Below are 13,530 nucleotides of genomic sequence, written 5' to 3' on the forward strand. Positions count from 1 at the left end.
GACAAATGCTCCTTTGTATCTGCTCCAATGTGGACTGATCCAAATCAATGAGAATTAATGTAATGTAAAAGCAATAAATGAAAACCGTAGTCAAGAGGGAGCTCTGATCTTTAGCTTTCAAATTTATTTTTTCACCTTACATTTAAATATATTTTTAAAACACTAAAAGTGCAAGTAATTCATTACTAGGCATTCTTTTATCCAACCCAAACACAATTACAACATAATCCTCCATTACAAATGGCTGATATCAGGAAACACGATGCTCAGTTCATCCCTGGCTAAGTCAAATCGCTGAGGCGGCCCCAAGGGTGGATTTGGCTGACAAAATCTAATCAAACACAGTCATTCCAGCTTATTCACTAGACAGAGAAGGATGGAGTTCCGTGATGGCTGGCAATCAACCATGAGTCACAGATCCCATACATTCATGTCTACCACCGAAAGCACTGAATAAATGGTTTGGTAAGAAGCATATGCAGTGACTCTTTGCATAAACAGTCACTGTCACAACCATACTGAAAAAAAGATATGCGGATAGACCTGGAGCAGGAGATGCAGATCAGAAAATACGAAACACAGTTGTATTTGTCTTTCCATACTGACACTGAAATTATTTAGCTGACATATAATGTGAGTAGGATGCTGAAAAATGAAGAATACAAAACAAGAGCAGAACCAGGTATGAAAAGAGATAGATGATGGGACGGAAGAAGGTAACCAAGGAAGTTGTTCCTATACACTCTCATACTTAGATCATAAACCATTTTCCAATACTAGATCTTATTTCCAATGCAGAAGATTAAATTGTATTTCCCTTATATTTTCAGATTGAAGATGTGATCATATTCTTGTTTTATTTGTTCCCAAGTTTTTCAGTCTTTACACGAGTCATATTTTACCAAGCTTTCATCACACTAAGTGCTTTCCTCTACATTTTCAACATTGTTCTGCATGTCTTGTTCTGCTTTAAAGTGTTTTGCCTAAAACTTGCAATACTGTTCCAACACAGCCAAGCTGATGTCAAACAGAGTGAAATAATTGCCTCCCTTATCTTACAAAGGATGTTTCTGGTATCGTATCTGAGGACTATATTTGCTAACTCAGCAGGTTCACAACAGCACTGATTCTTATTCTGTTTTTTATCCACAAGGATTCTAAGCTCCTCCTGCAGATGCTCACCACCTATACCTCATTTTATAGCCACAAGCAAAAACACTTCTCTATATTAAATCCCACCCAATGGAGTGCTTCAAATTAATCTAAAACAACTGGAACTACAACAATCTGTTTTTAACAATTTTATCATAATTAATAGTTTTTATAAAGTCAGAATCAGGGAACTGACTAAAAATATTAAACCCCCATTTTTCAAGTAATCACCTCTCACTTTTCTTTATCTTCTGCTATATATAAACTTTCTCTTATTACTTTCCATGTTTCTCTTATTACTTTCCATGATCTCTGGTATGAGTCATTTTGCAACACAGCCTTATTTTATAGTCCCTTACTTTTTTACATCTTTACAGTCTTCCCTAGCCCTTTTCTTAAACAACTTTTGCTTTAGAATTCATCTCTGATTTCAAGTTCTGTGCCGATAACCCACTGTCACCATAAGGATACATTGTTATGCCTTCATCTTCAGAGAATCCCACAGTTCTTTAGCCACTCTTTACCTACTGTGTTATCTTTCCAAAAGCATTACGAGTTTCCCAGAGGTGTGAAGTTGGACAATCTTTAGATGTCCATTAGCCCCATGGTCCTTTTCCCACTTCTCTCTCTTCTCCAAAGAGTGCATGTTACCATGGCACAATCAGTCTCACACCAGCTATCTTCTGGCTTCCACAGCCCATTCTTCCTTGGCCATAATGAAATCTGAACTGATGGCTGCCTTAACATTTTAAACATGTACAGAAATGCCAGTCAAAGGAAATTTGTGAAGCCCTGTCTGTATCCCAACCCTAATTTCTTGTCTTTGGGACATTTCTGTCAAAAAAAAAAAAAAAACCAAAACAAATCAAAACCAGCACTTTCAAAAATAGTCTTCCTCAGTGCCTTCTGCATATTTCCAGGCAAAGGTTAGTGCCTCACCTCTCCTCAGCTTTACATGGCTACAGATGGCCTTCACATGTTACACTACATTGCATTTTTTTCATCCCTACCTACCCTTCACAAAAAGTGTTCTCCTATACCAATGAGTAGTCCTGTGCTTTGCCTGACCATGTCTTACAGCTTTCAATTAAACTACTGAATAAAAAAGAAGTTAAAAAAGAAATTAAAGAAATTATGTCATAATAGTGCAACAACTAATTTGAATTATCTGTTGAATTCTGTACCATTCCACTTCCAGGAAGAGTAGTTCATTGCTCTTTGTACTGATTTATATGTAAAAACAGTGAATGTGTAGAAATCTGGAATTAGAATTAAATATTTTGATATAAGGGAATAAAATACTGTGTTTAATTTGATTACATTTTTGTTCCATATTCCAGTTTTCTAGAATATTTATCTTTTCTTTACCTTGGGATGGAGACAATTTTAAAACCATGAAATGTCCCACAAAAAGGGAAATATGGTTTCTAATTCTTTTTATAGTCCCAGCCCTACTGCTGCTGCTAATAAAGAAAGAGACACAGGCTCCTGGAGCACTGCTCCTGGTTACAACCACATCCAAATTCAGTTTCAAGTGTTGCTCTTGTACCTCTCCCACAGACGCACGCCCTGGGCAAGGCACAGCATTTTCTCAGAAAAGGCAGAAAAAGAGAAGGAGAGAATGAAAAATGTCATGAGGAGCCAACAGAGACACTTAATGCCAAGTATGAAAGAGAAAGAAAAGTAAGAGAAACATCAAAATAATAAAGAAAACTAGGGAAGAAAAACCCAGGAAATAAACATCCAAAAAACAGGGGCCGTCTGTAACTGTTCCAGTCTTGCCAAAAGGAGCAGCAGCACAGGTCTATCAAAGCTGGCAGGTCACTTCAACCATCAAAGGTACAAACAGCAAAGGTTCAAGCAGAACACCAGATATGTTCTAAGAGATCTTCCAAAACTGCAAATCATTCACAAATGCCCACACAGTCAATGATAATAGCGTTTTGGACTATTTTGGAGACACAGATAAGCATGTAGTAGTCATTGTTTGGAAGAGTTTGCTTTTACACAGATTTATACCGGAATCACAAGTGTTCTTGCTTTTAAAAAGCTATCTGGCATGTTTAACCCAGAATTTAGGTAGAATCACTACCAAAATGAAAGCAAAGAATGATTTAGCATTTCTAGATGAATAAAAACAAAAAGTGCAGATGATGAAATATAAATCAAAAAGGGGATGGTTAGTTAGAAATATTTCTCTTTTTTTCCCCTTCTAACCTCCACTACTTTTGACAGCTATTGCAATATTGAAACACAACCTGTTTGAAACCAGAAGAGTGGACACACAAATATATATATTTTTAAGCAGTAGGTATTTCATGACTTTGGCTGCAAAGAGGACATATGAGGGCACGATACTGCCTGAAAAGATCCATCTCTCCTACCCTAGAAAACCTGCCGGGTAATGTTTCAACCTTCCAACTCCACACAATAAATTTAACTCCCAATTAACCAGCCTTCTTCTAAAGATGACCAAGTCCTTTCTCACCAGCAATGGCATCCAACTGAACAGATACTTTTGCACAGACCTGGGTTATCGAAAACTAGCAAACAGGATTCTGTCAATACAGCTGTTTGTTCATTTGCTGTGTAATTACCAGTCATATAGATTTACAGTTAGCTCATCCAAAGCTTGGTGATCTTGCTTACCTAACAAAATTTAAGTGATAAAATTCGTTCTACCTCTAAAACTTAACTCCTATTCAACTACATGGGAAGGTGCCCAAGGGAAAAAAAAAGAACTGAACACAAATTTTTATTGGATTATCAGTGCAGAGAGAGTAAAGTAGATTTAATTAAAGTAAGAAGATAATAAAATCTCTTATTGAAATAATACCATGCTATACAGTCATTCTTACTATAGCAAGGTAAGTCCAAGTGTCAGGTCCTCGTTAGTTTGACGAGAGGTGGGAGACAGAGCACACTGTAAGGTGCTCTGGGTCAGCAGATCTCAGTAGCCCAAGCTGTCCAAAGCCCTTCAATGGCTCCCTGAAGTGCAAAAGGCCTGAAAAGCCTGTTTACAATCCAGTGCTCTTCACATCAGGAACCTCCATGGAAATAATTGTCTGTGTGTTCTTTTCCTGCTACTGCCTCTTCAATCTGCCAGCCCTACATCTCTCTTTCCTTGCAATGGGATCATTAGGTCCCAGGATGAACAGGGAAGTGTAGGGTCCTCAATCTGCCCTGGACAAAAAAAGGATTAGCTAAGGTTTTGGTCCATTTGCATAATGGACTTCTACTCTCACGGAAACACATCAAAAAGAACTGATTTGACTGTAGGGAATTAAAAGTTAATTCCATTCTGAAAATCACAGAAGAATCAGCATCATCTTTTCTATCAAATACTCACGCAGTTCCCACTACCACTAACTGGAAACATGTACATGGAAAGCTTAATCAGTCTGTCCTCTTGTTAGCATGGCGGGGATGCACAAATAAGAAGCAAGCCCTAAGGAACCGCCATCTTTCTATATATGCATCCATGGAGATGCTCAATGCACCTTCTTCTCACAGTAGTTTAAGCACACACACAAACTCCAACACTTCTCTGAAAGAAAGAACAGCCAAAACATTTCTGCTTCCTATTGCCTGCAAAGACTTCTCCAAAGTGTTGTGAGTCTGAAAAGCTTCTCTAATTGTTTGGACTTAATTGCATTTTGAGATATTTATAAATTATGTGCACTGATATTTTTCACTAGAAATTTGTACTCTAAATTCACATGCTGCTCTCACAGCTTCCCTACCCAGTCTTTAGCCACAAAGGAGAAAAAACAAAAGCTTCCAAAGGAGAAGCAGAACTGACACTCTGTGTGATTTGTGTGTGTACGAGTGTGCACACCTTAGTGCAGAGTGCTGAAGGCTTTTATCACAATGTTACAGATTCAGGCTCCGTGAAGTGAATTTTAACATGTGAACAGTAACAGCAGTAGTAAAAAATTCACAAACAATCCCTCTCTATAAATGTTTAGGGAAATATGCACAGTATTATCTTTATGTGAATATAAACACTGACTCTCTGGGCATCTTGCTGCTGTTTTGTAGTGGGTCATTACAGCAACTGACAAGCCAGGAGGTACTTAAACGTAACAAGGACTAGAAAGAATTTATAAAGCCTTTACAAGCAGGGATTTCACTTGCTTTCCCTAACCCCCATTTAATTACAGAGCCTGTCTAATGCCACACAATACAATTTAGAGTTACTATTAAAAGTTGCCTATCCAAAATTATTAGTGAGGTGCAAAGAAAGGAGTAAGAAATTAACAAAGGAATTGGCTATTAAATTAGAGGCTATGCATTTATAATATAAAAATAGGACAGTGAACACTGTTCTTTTCAAATTAGATATTTTGCTATCTTTAAATAAATCATTATTAAAACAAGGAATTTATAAAATACTGCCATTTATCAGTGATTTGTAAGTTACTATATATGGTACGACATTTCATTGTTTTTTAAATACGAATCCGAACAGATTCCCATTAGGGCATCATGGCACTAAGGTAAAATAAATAATCATTGTAGCAGGACAGGATCCCATTTGCTGCAGAGGGGAAACATTACACTTTGAATTTAAGCTATTCTGGGTCTTGGCCAATATATCAACACAGTTCTGCACTAGAGAAAAAGACTGTGTATCATGTAAATACGTATTTGAATGGACTAAGCTCGCAAGCACTCTTTCCTCTCCTGGCATCTGTGTGCAGGCTTTCACAGCAATGGAGGATGAACTTCTGCCAGAGATGCCTGTATTTGAGATTTCTTTTGAGATATTCTCCTCTTCCTAAACAGCTAATGAAATAGTGCCAGCAGGAAGGTAAAAATAAGTCTCCCAGCTGCTCTGAGGTATATTGGAAGTTTTATCTTGACCTCTGGTGTGCAACCTATTCCAATTTAACTAAGACAGACAAGCAATGACACCACAGAATTTGAACCTTGTGCTATTCAAAAAGCAAAAATGTTACATGTATGCTCTGTTTGGTGTGTCAAAACACATAAAACAAAATATGGTGATGAGTGAATGTAGCAAGCTGTGTTTTCTCTTTTGACTTTCTTACCTCATTTACATAGACCCAGTGACTATCCTTTGATGCAAGGTTGGTTTCCACAGCCTACAAAAATAAAAAGAAACATAACAATAAAAATAAATAAAACATGGAAAATATATTCCAGAAAGAACTTATATAAAAATATGCTATTAAGCTCATTTGGACTGTTTTCATTGCTACTGACATTATTTCAGTATAGTTCATTTCTTCCTCTGCTGCTTCATGGAACAGTAACTAACATTTCTCTGACTTCAGTTCTTAAATCAAAGTACCCTCACTGTGTTCATGTACCACAAAAGCACTCTGGGGCAGGGTGGTACTTCAGCATAAAGGATCCTGTGATAAATAACTGCATGGAACATGCAGTTCAGGAGATCTAACTTCTTTATTATATATCTAATGCATCCTATTCAGCTGGATTTCTTTTCAATATGCCTCCCAAAATATATTGTCTCTGGCCCATTACACCTCTGATAGTTTATCTGTTAACTAGCCTAGTTAATTAAAAACATGACAGTGAGATGCTCAAGGGAAGTTCATACATTTATATGAGAGTTCATTCTCTCTTCATATTTACGTAAGGCTCAAGACAAAAGTAATGATCTGCATGGTCACTTCTTTTGTATTCCTGGCATGAACTTGGATAACCGCTACATATTATAAAGAAACATCCTGTCTAAGCAGTTTGCATATTTATCTATACATGTATAACCCACTGGGAAGCTAAAACCGGAGAAGATTGCACTACTAGTTTAGAAAGAGAATCTCAGTTGAAGGCTCTCACAATATATATAGAAGTTCCTCAGTATCCCCTTTATTTGACATAGATAAGCTCACTTCAAGACATTTAATAGTCTAATAAAGTGATAGCAAGCATGGAGAGATGTACACTACTGATATTGTTAATGTCCTGCTTAGTACACGGTTAAACAATTACTACATTGTGTTCATCTCTCCTAATAAAACAGTGCACACATGTATTTCAGGAGGCAGTTTATTACATGGTTTTGAATGTTCCTGCCATCAACCACTTCTTTTCTCTGTGCCAGTATGACCCCATTTATTGAACAGATATTCTTATCTCTCTGTTATAAATGGCCCTATGAATCACTGAAATGAACCTAGTTAAAAAAAACCAAAAACGCAAACAAATGCAAATGAACAAAATACTTCCAGTTACTGTTTTTTAACCTGGATAATTTCCACAGTATTTCAAAAATGACTGCAGTGGTACTGAGAGGCTCTGTAGACTGTAGCACTGGGCTGAGCAGGAACATCATCAACCACCTTCCTCTTCAGAACACATTTGCATAATAAGCCTCTCAGATATTTAGTGTCAGATGGGATGAATCACCTTCTCTTATGACACTGACTACAGATGACTGGCTTAGAATAAACGCCCACAACTTCTAAGGCTGCAGTGGAATGACAACAGATCCATCCTTAATACAGGCTAAGGGATATCTGATTCCTTCAAAAAAAATGAAGTTAAACTTCACTAAGTAGCCAACACCGCATCTTTAACATTAATCCTAGCTTACGCTGTGTCCTTAACAAAGGTATAAATTACTTGCCTAAGTAACTGTGTTTTAAAATTTTGCTCATTTGTGTACCCCACACAATCATAAGAGAAAACTGTGGGCAACACGCATACCTCCATCCATTTCTCACATCCACAAGCTGAAATACTCCTTTAAAGAGACAAAATCCCAAGAGAAACTGCAAACTCATCAAAAGAGGAAAATCAACACAGACAGAACACAGTAATTGTCTTCATCATGAAGAACATTACAAGAAAGCAACAAAACCTGGTGTCAAAGCAGATAAGAACCACTAGAGATAACACTTCTAGCAACATAATCCTCTCCTAAACATATAGTAAAAACTGTCCCCTTGGTAACTGCCCCCTTTGCAGTTCTTTTAAGCTGGAACATTAAGCTGACCACCTGAGGAGCAGCAGCACTTAGGAAAGATAGCAGTGACGAACAGGAGGGGAAAAATATGTGCATTTTCTCCCTATTCACCTCCTAAATATATCCAGACAAAGCCAAAATACCCAGGTGCTGTAACATATAGAGAAAGAGTAAAGTGCTGCTAGCATTAGCAAAGCAGAATTAAATAATGCTCAGGTGCAGAGTTATTGCACTGGCTACATTTAGTGATTCATCTGCAACAGTGAGCAATTTGTATGAATAAATGCTCAGTCTGGGGAGATGCAAGAGCCAAGGAATTTGAAATAAATTATCGTATCTCATTCTTCTGGGTTCACATATCTGGGCCAAAGTTTTTAAAATGAGGTGCCTAAATTTAGGCTGCTAAGAGTTTATCTTTAGTCATCAGAGTGCCAGACCATTCAGCACTCCTCCTACAGAGCCAGTGGCTCTGCATTCTAATAGCTTGAAATGTATTTAGAAACATCACTGTAGGTAGTCAAGTCTAAATGGCTCTAAACATCTTCTGTTCAGAACTGCAACACATAGCATGAACCATTACTCAAAATGAAAACGTGCTGGGAGGAAGCTGAAACTTTTTGCATTTTGTGCTTCAGATTTTGCACCATATATAAAGACTTGCAATCCAAAAAAACCTTTTAAATAACTCTATTGAAAAACAGCTCTCAGGTTTCAACTTTCTGGTATCATGAGTCTATTGCCTGCTCATGAAAGTTAAGCAGTGTGAAAAGCAAGGTCCTGGAGACCTGTGTTATCATAAGGAAGTTTATTGAGACTTCTCAAAGTAAGAAAGAATTTAATGTTTGTAACTTAGTGAGGCTTTTTACTTGAAAGAGGAAAAAGATATCAACACTTGAGAGATTATGGCCACCAATTTTTAATTATTCAAGCTGTTCAGGATCTTGCCAATTGCTTGAGATTGTGTCCATCCATTAAAAAAAAACCAACAAAACAAATTGTCTATGAAACATCCTTGAAAGACCTATTCCTCCTACTTGATAAATGTACCCTCTACAGAGAAAGTAGGCTATGAAATTGTGAGATCACTGTGCCTGAGTAAAAGAATTGCCATCTATTGGGGAAGGATTCACAGGTTAAAATAGGCAATAACTTTATATGGAAAAATTATTAATATAGGTGTAAAATGTCCTAGTTCTTTTTCTACTTTCTATGTAGATGGTGTCTAGGTGACAGTTGGGAGTAATATTCAAAATATTTCTATCAAAACAAAATCTGTTTTGGAGAAAAAAAACACACTGGAAATTAAAGAGCATCCACCTTTTGCTTGTTTTATCTCAGAGTAGCAAATAAATTCAATAAATTTTGGGGAAAAAAAAGGTTTATTTGAGATTGTGCCCTTCTTCCTCCCCAACTACTTTTCATGAGTCAAATGTAAAATGCAGGACCTAAACAAGAGAATAGTAATTCACTCAGTGGACCACTACAAGTGGCAACATATAAATGACAGTATCAGAATTGGGCCAGAACTGGAAGATGGGAAGGGAAGCAGTGAATGCAGGAAACTGTTTAATTTCTCAGTAGAAAGCATTTGCAATAGAAATTAAAAAGAAAGAAACTGAAAATCAAAATACGAGCATTAAGATTTCAGATTTCATAGCAACACTGATAAAAGAAAAGAGTAAGAAGCTTCATGAAAAATAATCAAGGATAGTTTCACATATACAGTTTTGTTTACTCTTAAATGTATGACTTAAAATAATTTACTGCCAATAATCCACGACAACATTATTTTATTGGAATATAGTGGAAAACAAATATTTACATTGCCTTCATGAATAAGTAACTCGGTTCATTATTTTATCTAATGGCAGTTGCCAAGATTAAAAGGAGTTAGGAAAGTAAGTAGTAAATACTGCTGTGTTCAGAAATAATTCTGCAGGAAAAAAAACAAAACAAAAAAACACAGAAACAATCCTTTCTTGACCTTCTCAAAAAATCTGAAACTGAAAACCTCTCCAAGCACATAATGGCTGACCAGTAATAGGGAAGGTCTTTTCCACAACACCTGGCTGCTTTGCCAGGACCAGCACCTTGCTGTGAACAGCAAAAAGCAGACTGCATACGAAGGGATGCAGGCACGAGTGCCCAGACACAACTGAGAGGAGATGCTGTGGGTGTTCAGACAGACCTGGGCAGGCTGTGTTCCAGTGACAGCAGGATGTGCTGAAGAGTTCAGAATTACATGCAGCAGTATTATAGTTAGAAACTTGTTGTCTCCTCCCTGTGCACCCAGGGGAACAGGCACTAGGAATGTCTGGAAGCCCTGCAACCAACCCTGGTACCCTAAATGGAAATGGCTTGCAGATGGCAAACACAGATGTTCCTGTTGTCTCGATTTTTGAAAACAAAGGCTGCCACCCTGAAATCCATGCTATAGAAGAGCCACCAGGGAGCGGTGTTTTGCTAGGAGGGATACCAAAGGAGCAAAAGTTATTACTTGTACATCCTTTAACTTAATGATGAGGACAAAGAGCATCATAGCTTTCCACAATGAAAAAACAAAGCAGAGGGCAACTGGGGAGTTCACAGAAAATAATTTGAAAAGGATGTCCTAAGAGACACTGGAAGAACTCAAAACCAAATCTCTTGCTCACTGCAATGGTTTAACCACAGTCAGCAACTAAGTACCATGCAGCAACTTGCTCACCTCCCTCCCCTCTCCCAGTGGAACAGGGAGTAGAATCAGGAAAAAAGAAGGTAAAACCTGTGGGTTGAGATAAGAACAGTTTAATAACAAGAACACCACAAAAAATCTTTGAAAAATAACTGCAATGAAAAAGGACAGAACAAAAAGACAGAGAAAAATAAACCCCAGAATGACAATGATGCACGATACACTACTCCCTACTTGCTGACAAATGCCCAGTCCTTTCCCAAGCAGCCACCAGTGCTCCCAGCCAACTCTCCACAGTTTATATACTGGGCACGATGCTCTATGCTGTGAATGTGTCTTTGGCTACTTTGGGTCTGTGTCCTGGCCATGCTGCCTCCTGGCTCCTTGTGCACGTCCTCACAGGAGGAAACTGAAAAGCCCTTGATTTGGAGTGAGCACCTCTTAGCAACAACTGCACCATCAGGGCGTTATCAGTGTTATTCTCCCAGTGAATACAAAACACAGCACTGAACAGCTACTAGGAAGAAAAATTAACTCTATCCCAGCTGAAAGCAGGGCACGAACCGATGACTAATGACAGCTGTCATCAGGGAGCAGATGCACCTGCATTGCAGTGAGCGCTCCGTGTCACCGACTGTCCCTAGACCAGAGCTCTGGGCCTCAGTCTGTCACAAAGCTCCTCCTCCACAGCCGTATTCCCATTGCAAGACCCCCCACTGTAGCCCCCTACATGCAGACAGACAGACCATGGCCAGCCCAGGGTGCCTGTGTTAGGAAATTCCCTGTCCGAGCATCCAGGACTCCCGTGGCTGTCACCCTCGCAGCACCTGAGCTGAGGGACAGAGGCCCCGTCACACCCGCACCCCTGCACTCACACACACCACATTTCTCTCCTGGCTCAATCCCAGGTTTCCCATGGCAGTGACTCAGGCATCTCCAACCTTAAAATAATTTAATCTTAGTATAGTACAGTAACAAAATAACAACAGCTTGAGCTTGTGCATCTGAGGAGAGACGACAAAGAAAGGAACCCCTGAGTTGTATCCCCTCGCAGTGTAAAGAAGGGGATATCTGGGGGTCATTAGCTTCTGCTACATCCCTCAGATACCCTCAGCTGGCCAGGCCACAGGTCCCTGCGCCCCTTGGCATGCCAAGGGTTGTCAGTTCAGGGCCTGAGTCTCGGGCTCCCACGCAGAGCTCCGGCACTAAATATTCCCTTGGCACTGAGAGCAAAACCCAGCACAGAACTGCTGGCCACGGAGCACCTGAGGATCCAGCCTGCAGAAGAGCTGAGCTCTTCCCAGAGAACAGCATGACAATGACTGATAAACCCATTCTTTACTTTTTAAACTTATTTTTACTTATGTTTCATAAAGAAGGTGTGAAGCAAAGGAGGGCTTGGGGAAGTAGTCTTGTCTAAATCTCAGCTCTTTACAAATCTTTCATAGGGGATCAGTCTCAGTAGTTCATTACCTGCTTAATTTACATTTGCCCCTGAATAGCTTTCGAAAGAAAATTGTTGCCAGCTCTTGTCCCAAGTAAGTTTGCTTCCAAAGGAGCTTTTTTTTTCTTTTCCCTTCACATCTTCGGAGATATTATTTGCCTACTGTGTTTTCTTTCTCCCATCCACCAAGATTAAGGAAAAACTTTTTAGAAATATTTCTTTTAGAAAGAATAAGAAAACTTTTAAGATTTTGAAATATACGATAGTAAAACTGCAGTAGGGGAGAAAAAAAAAGTCACTATTTTCTGTATATCATTTTGTAACCTGAGTCAAACATAGGTCCAGCTGTCAGGTTTCATTGCAGGAGATACATCTGGATTCTTAAAAATAGCTTCGTTCTTGATTTAAATGTCCAGGAAGACATCCTAAGAATCAGGAAACTGGTTTTGATCCCAAAAAAGAGCTACAGACCAAGTTTCCACTGCAGTACAACTGACAGTAATTAATTGGACAATATCAAAGTGCACCTGTTTATCTGAGAAGCTTTGTGTATGTCTTGGATACAAATAAGTTAAGATAGCAGATATGAAAAAGTCAATTTTGGTAGAACAGATGGGTTCATTTTATATCCCCTAGATACTAAACTTATATTTAGAAATCTCTTCAATTATAATAGCGCAGTTCTTGTCCAGGTGTGAATTGCATAGGTAATAGCACTTCACAGAAAAACAGTTTTTCTGTACCAGTAACGGAGATTTTTGTACTTCCCTAGAACCTTCTTTCCTTTGTATTTTAAACAAATACCTCTTGGCTCAGTATCTCCAGAGGAGCATTACTAGATTAAAAATAAAGTAAGCACTACTAGCCATAGTAAATCAATTATTTATATAAATACTATAATTCTTATAACATACTAAAGAACACTCCAAACTGATACTATTTCTAAAGTTTAATTGTTAATGGTACCATTAGAACAGAAGTTAAAGCAAAAATTTCTAGTACAACATCCCAACTCTAGATAAAACTAAGATAATTTAGACTAAGAATCTTGAAGACAAACACTCAGTTGCAGTAAACTATATCAAGCCTGTAGGTTTATTTTTATTATTTAATAGAGGCCAACTGAAATGTCTAAATGTAATTTCAAAGTGAAATATGAAAGGTTTTCTTCTCTAAATGGTAAAATGGGAATTCAAAGAGTTTCTATGACGTATTTTTGCAGACAGAAAATTCAGTGAAACTGTCTCTTTCTAACTGAACCTCATTTTCCAACGATTTGAACTTTTACTAAAAAAGTGTTGC

At 38.2% G+C, this 13,530-nt stretch overlaps 1 protein-coding gene across 4 annotated transcripts in view; it reads right to left on the reverse strand.

Annotated features, from left to right (window-relative positions):
- The window catches only part of GRID1 (glutamate ionotropic receptor delta type subunit 1), a 489,331-nt gene that overhangs the window by 113,008 nt on the left and 362,793 nt on the right, over nucleotides 1–13,530 (reverse strand). For all 4 annotated transcript variants that reach the window (XM_014877980.2, XM_014877982.2, XM_088168822.1 and 1 more), the window contains one exon: nucleotides 6,207–6,260. In XM_014877980.2, coding sequence (XP_014733466.1) covers nucleotides 6,207–6,260 — 54 coding nt within the window. The remainder of the gene's footprint in view (nucleotides 1–6,206; nucleotides 6,261–13,530) is intronic.

The sequence above is a fragment of the Sturnus vulgaris genome, chromosome 8, assembly GCF_052056855.1.
Source record: "Sturnus vulgaris isolate bStuVul1 chromosome 8, bStuVul1.hap1, whole genome shotgun sequence".
In the NCBI taxonomy this organism is placed as follows: domain Eukaryota; kingdom Metazoa; phylum Chordata; class Aves; order Passeriformes; family Sturnidae; genus Sturnus; species Sturnus vulgaris.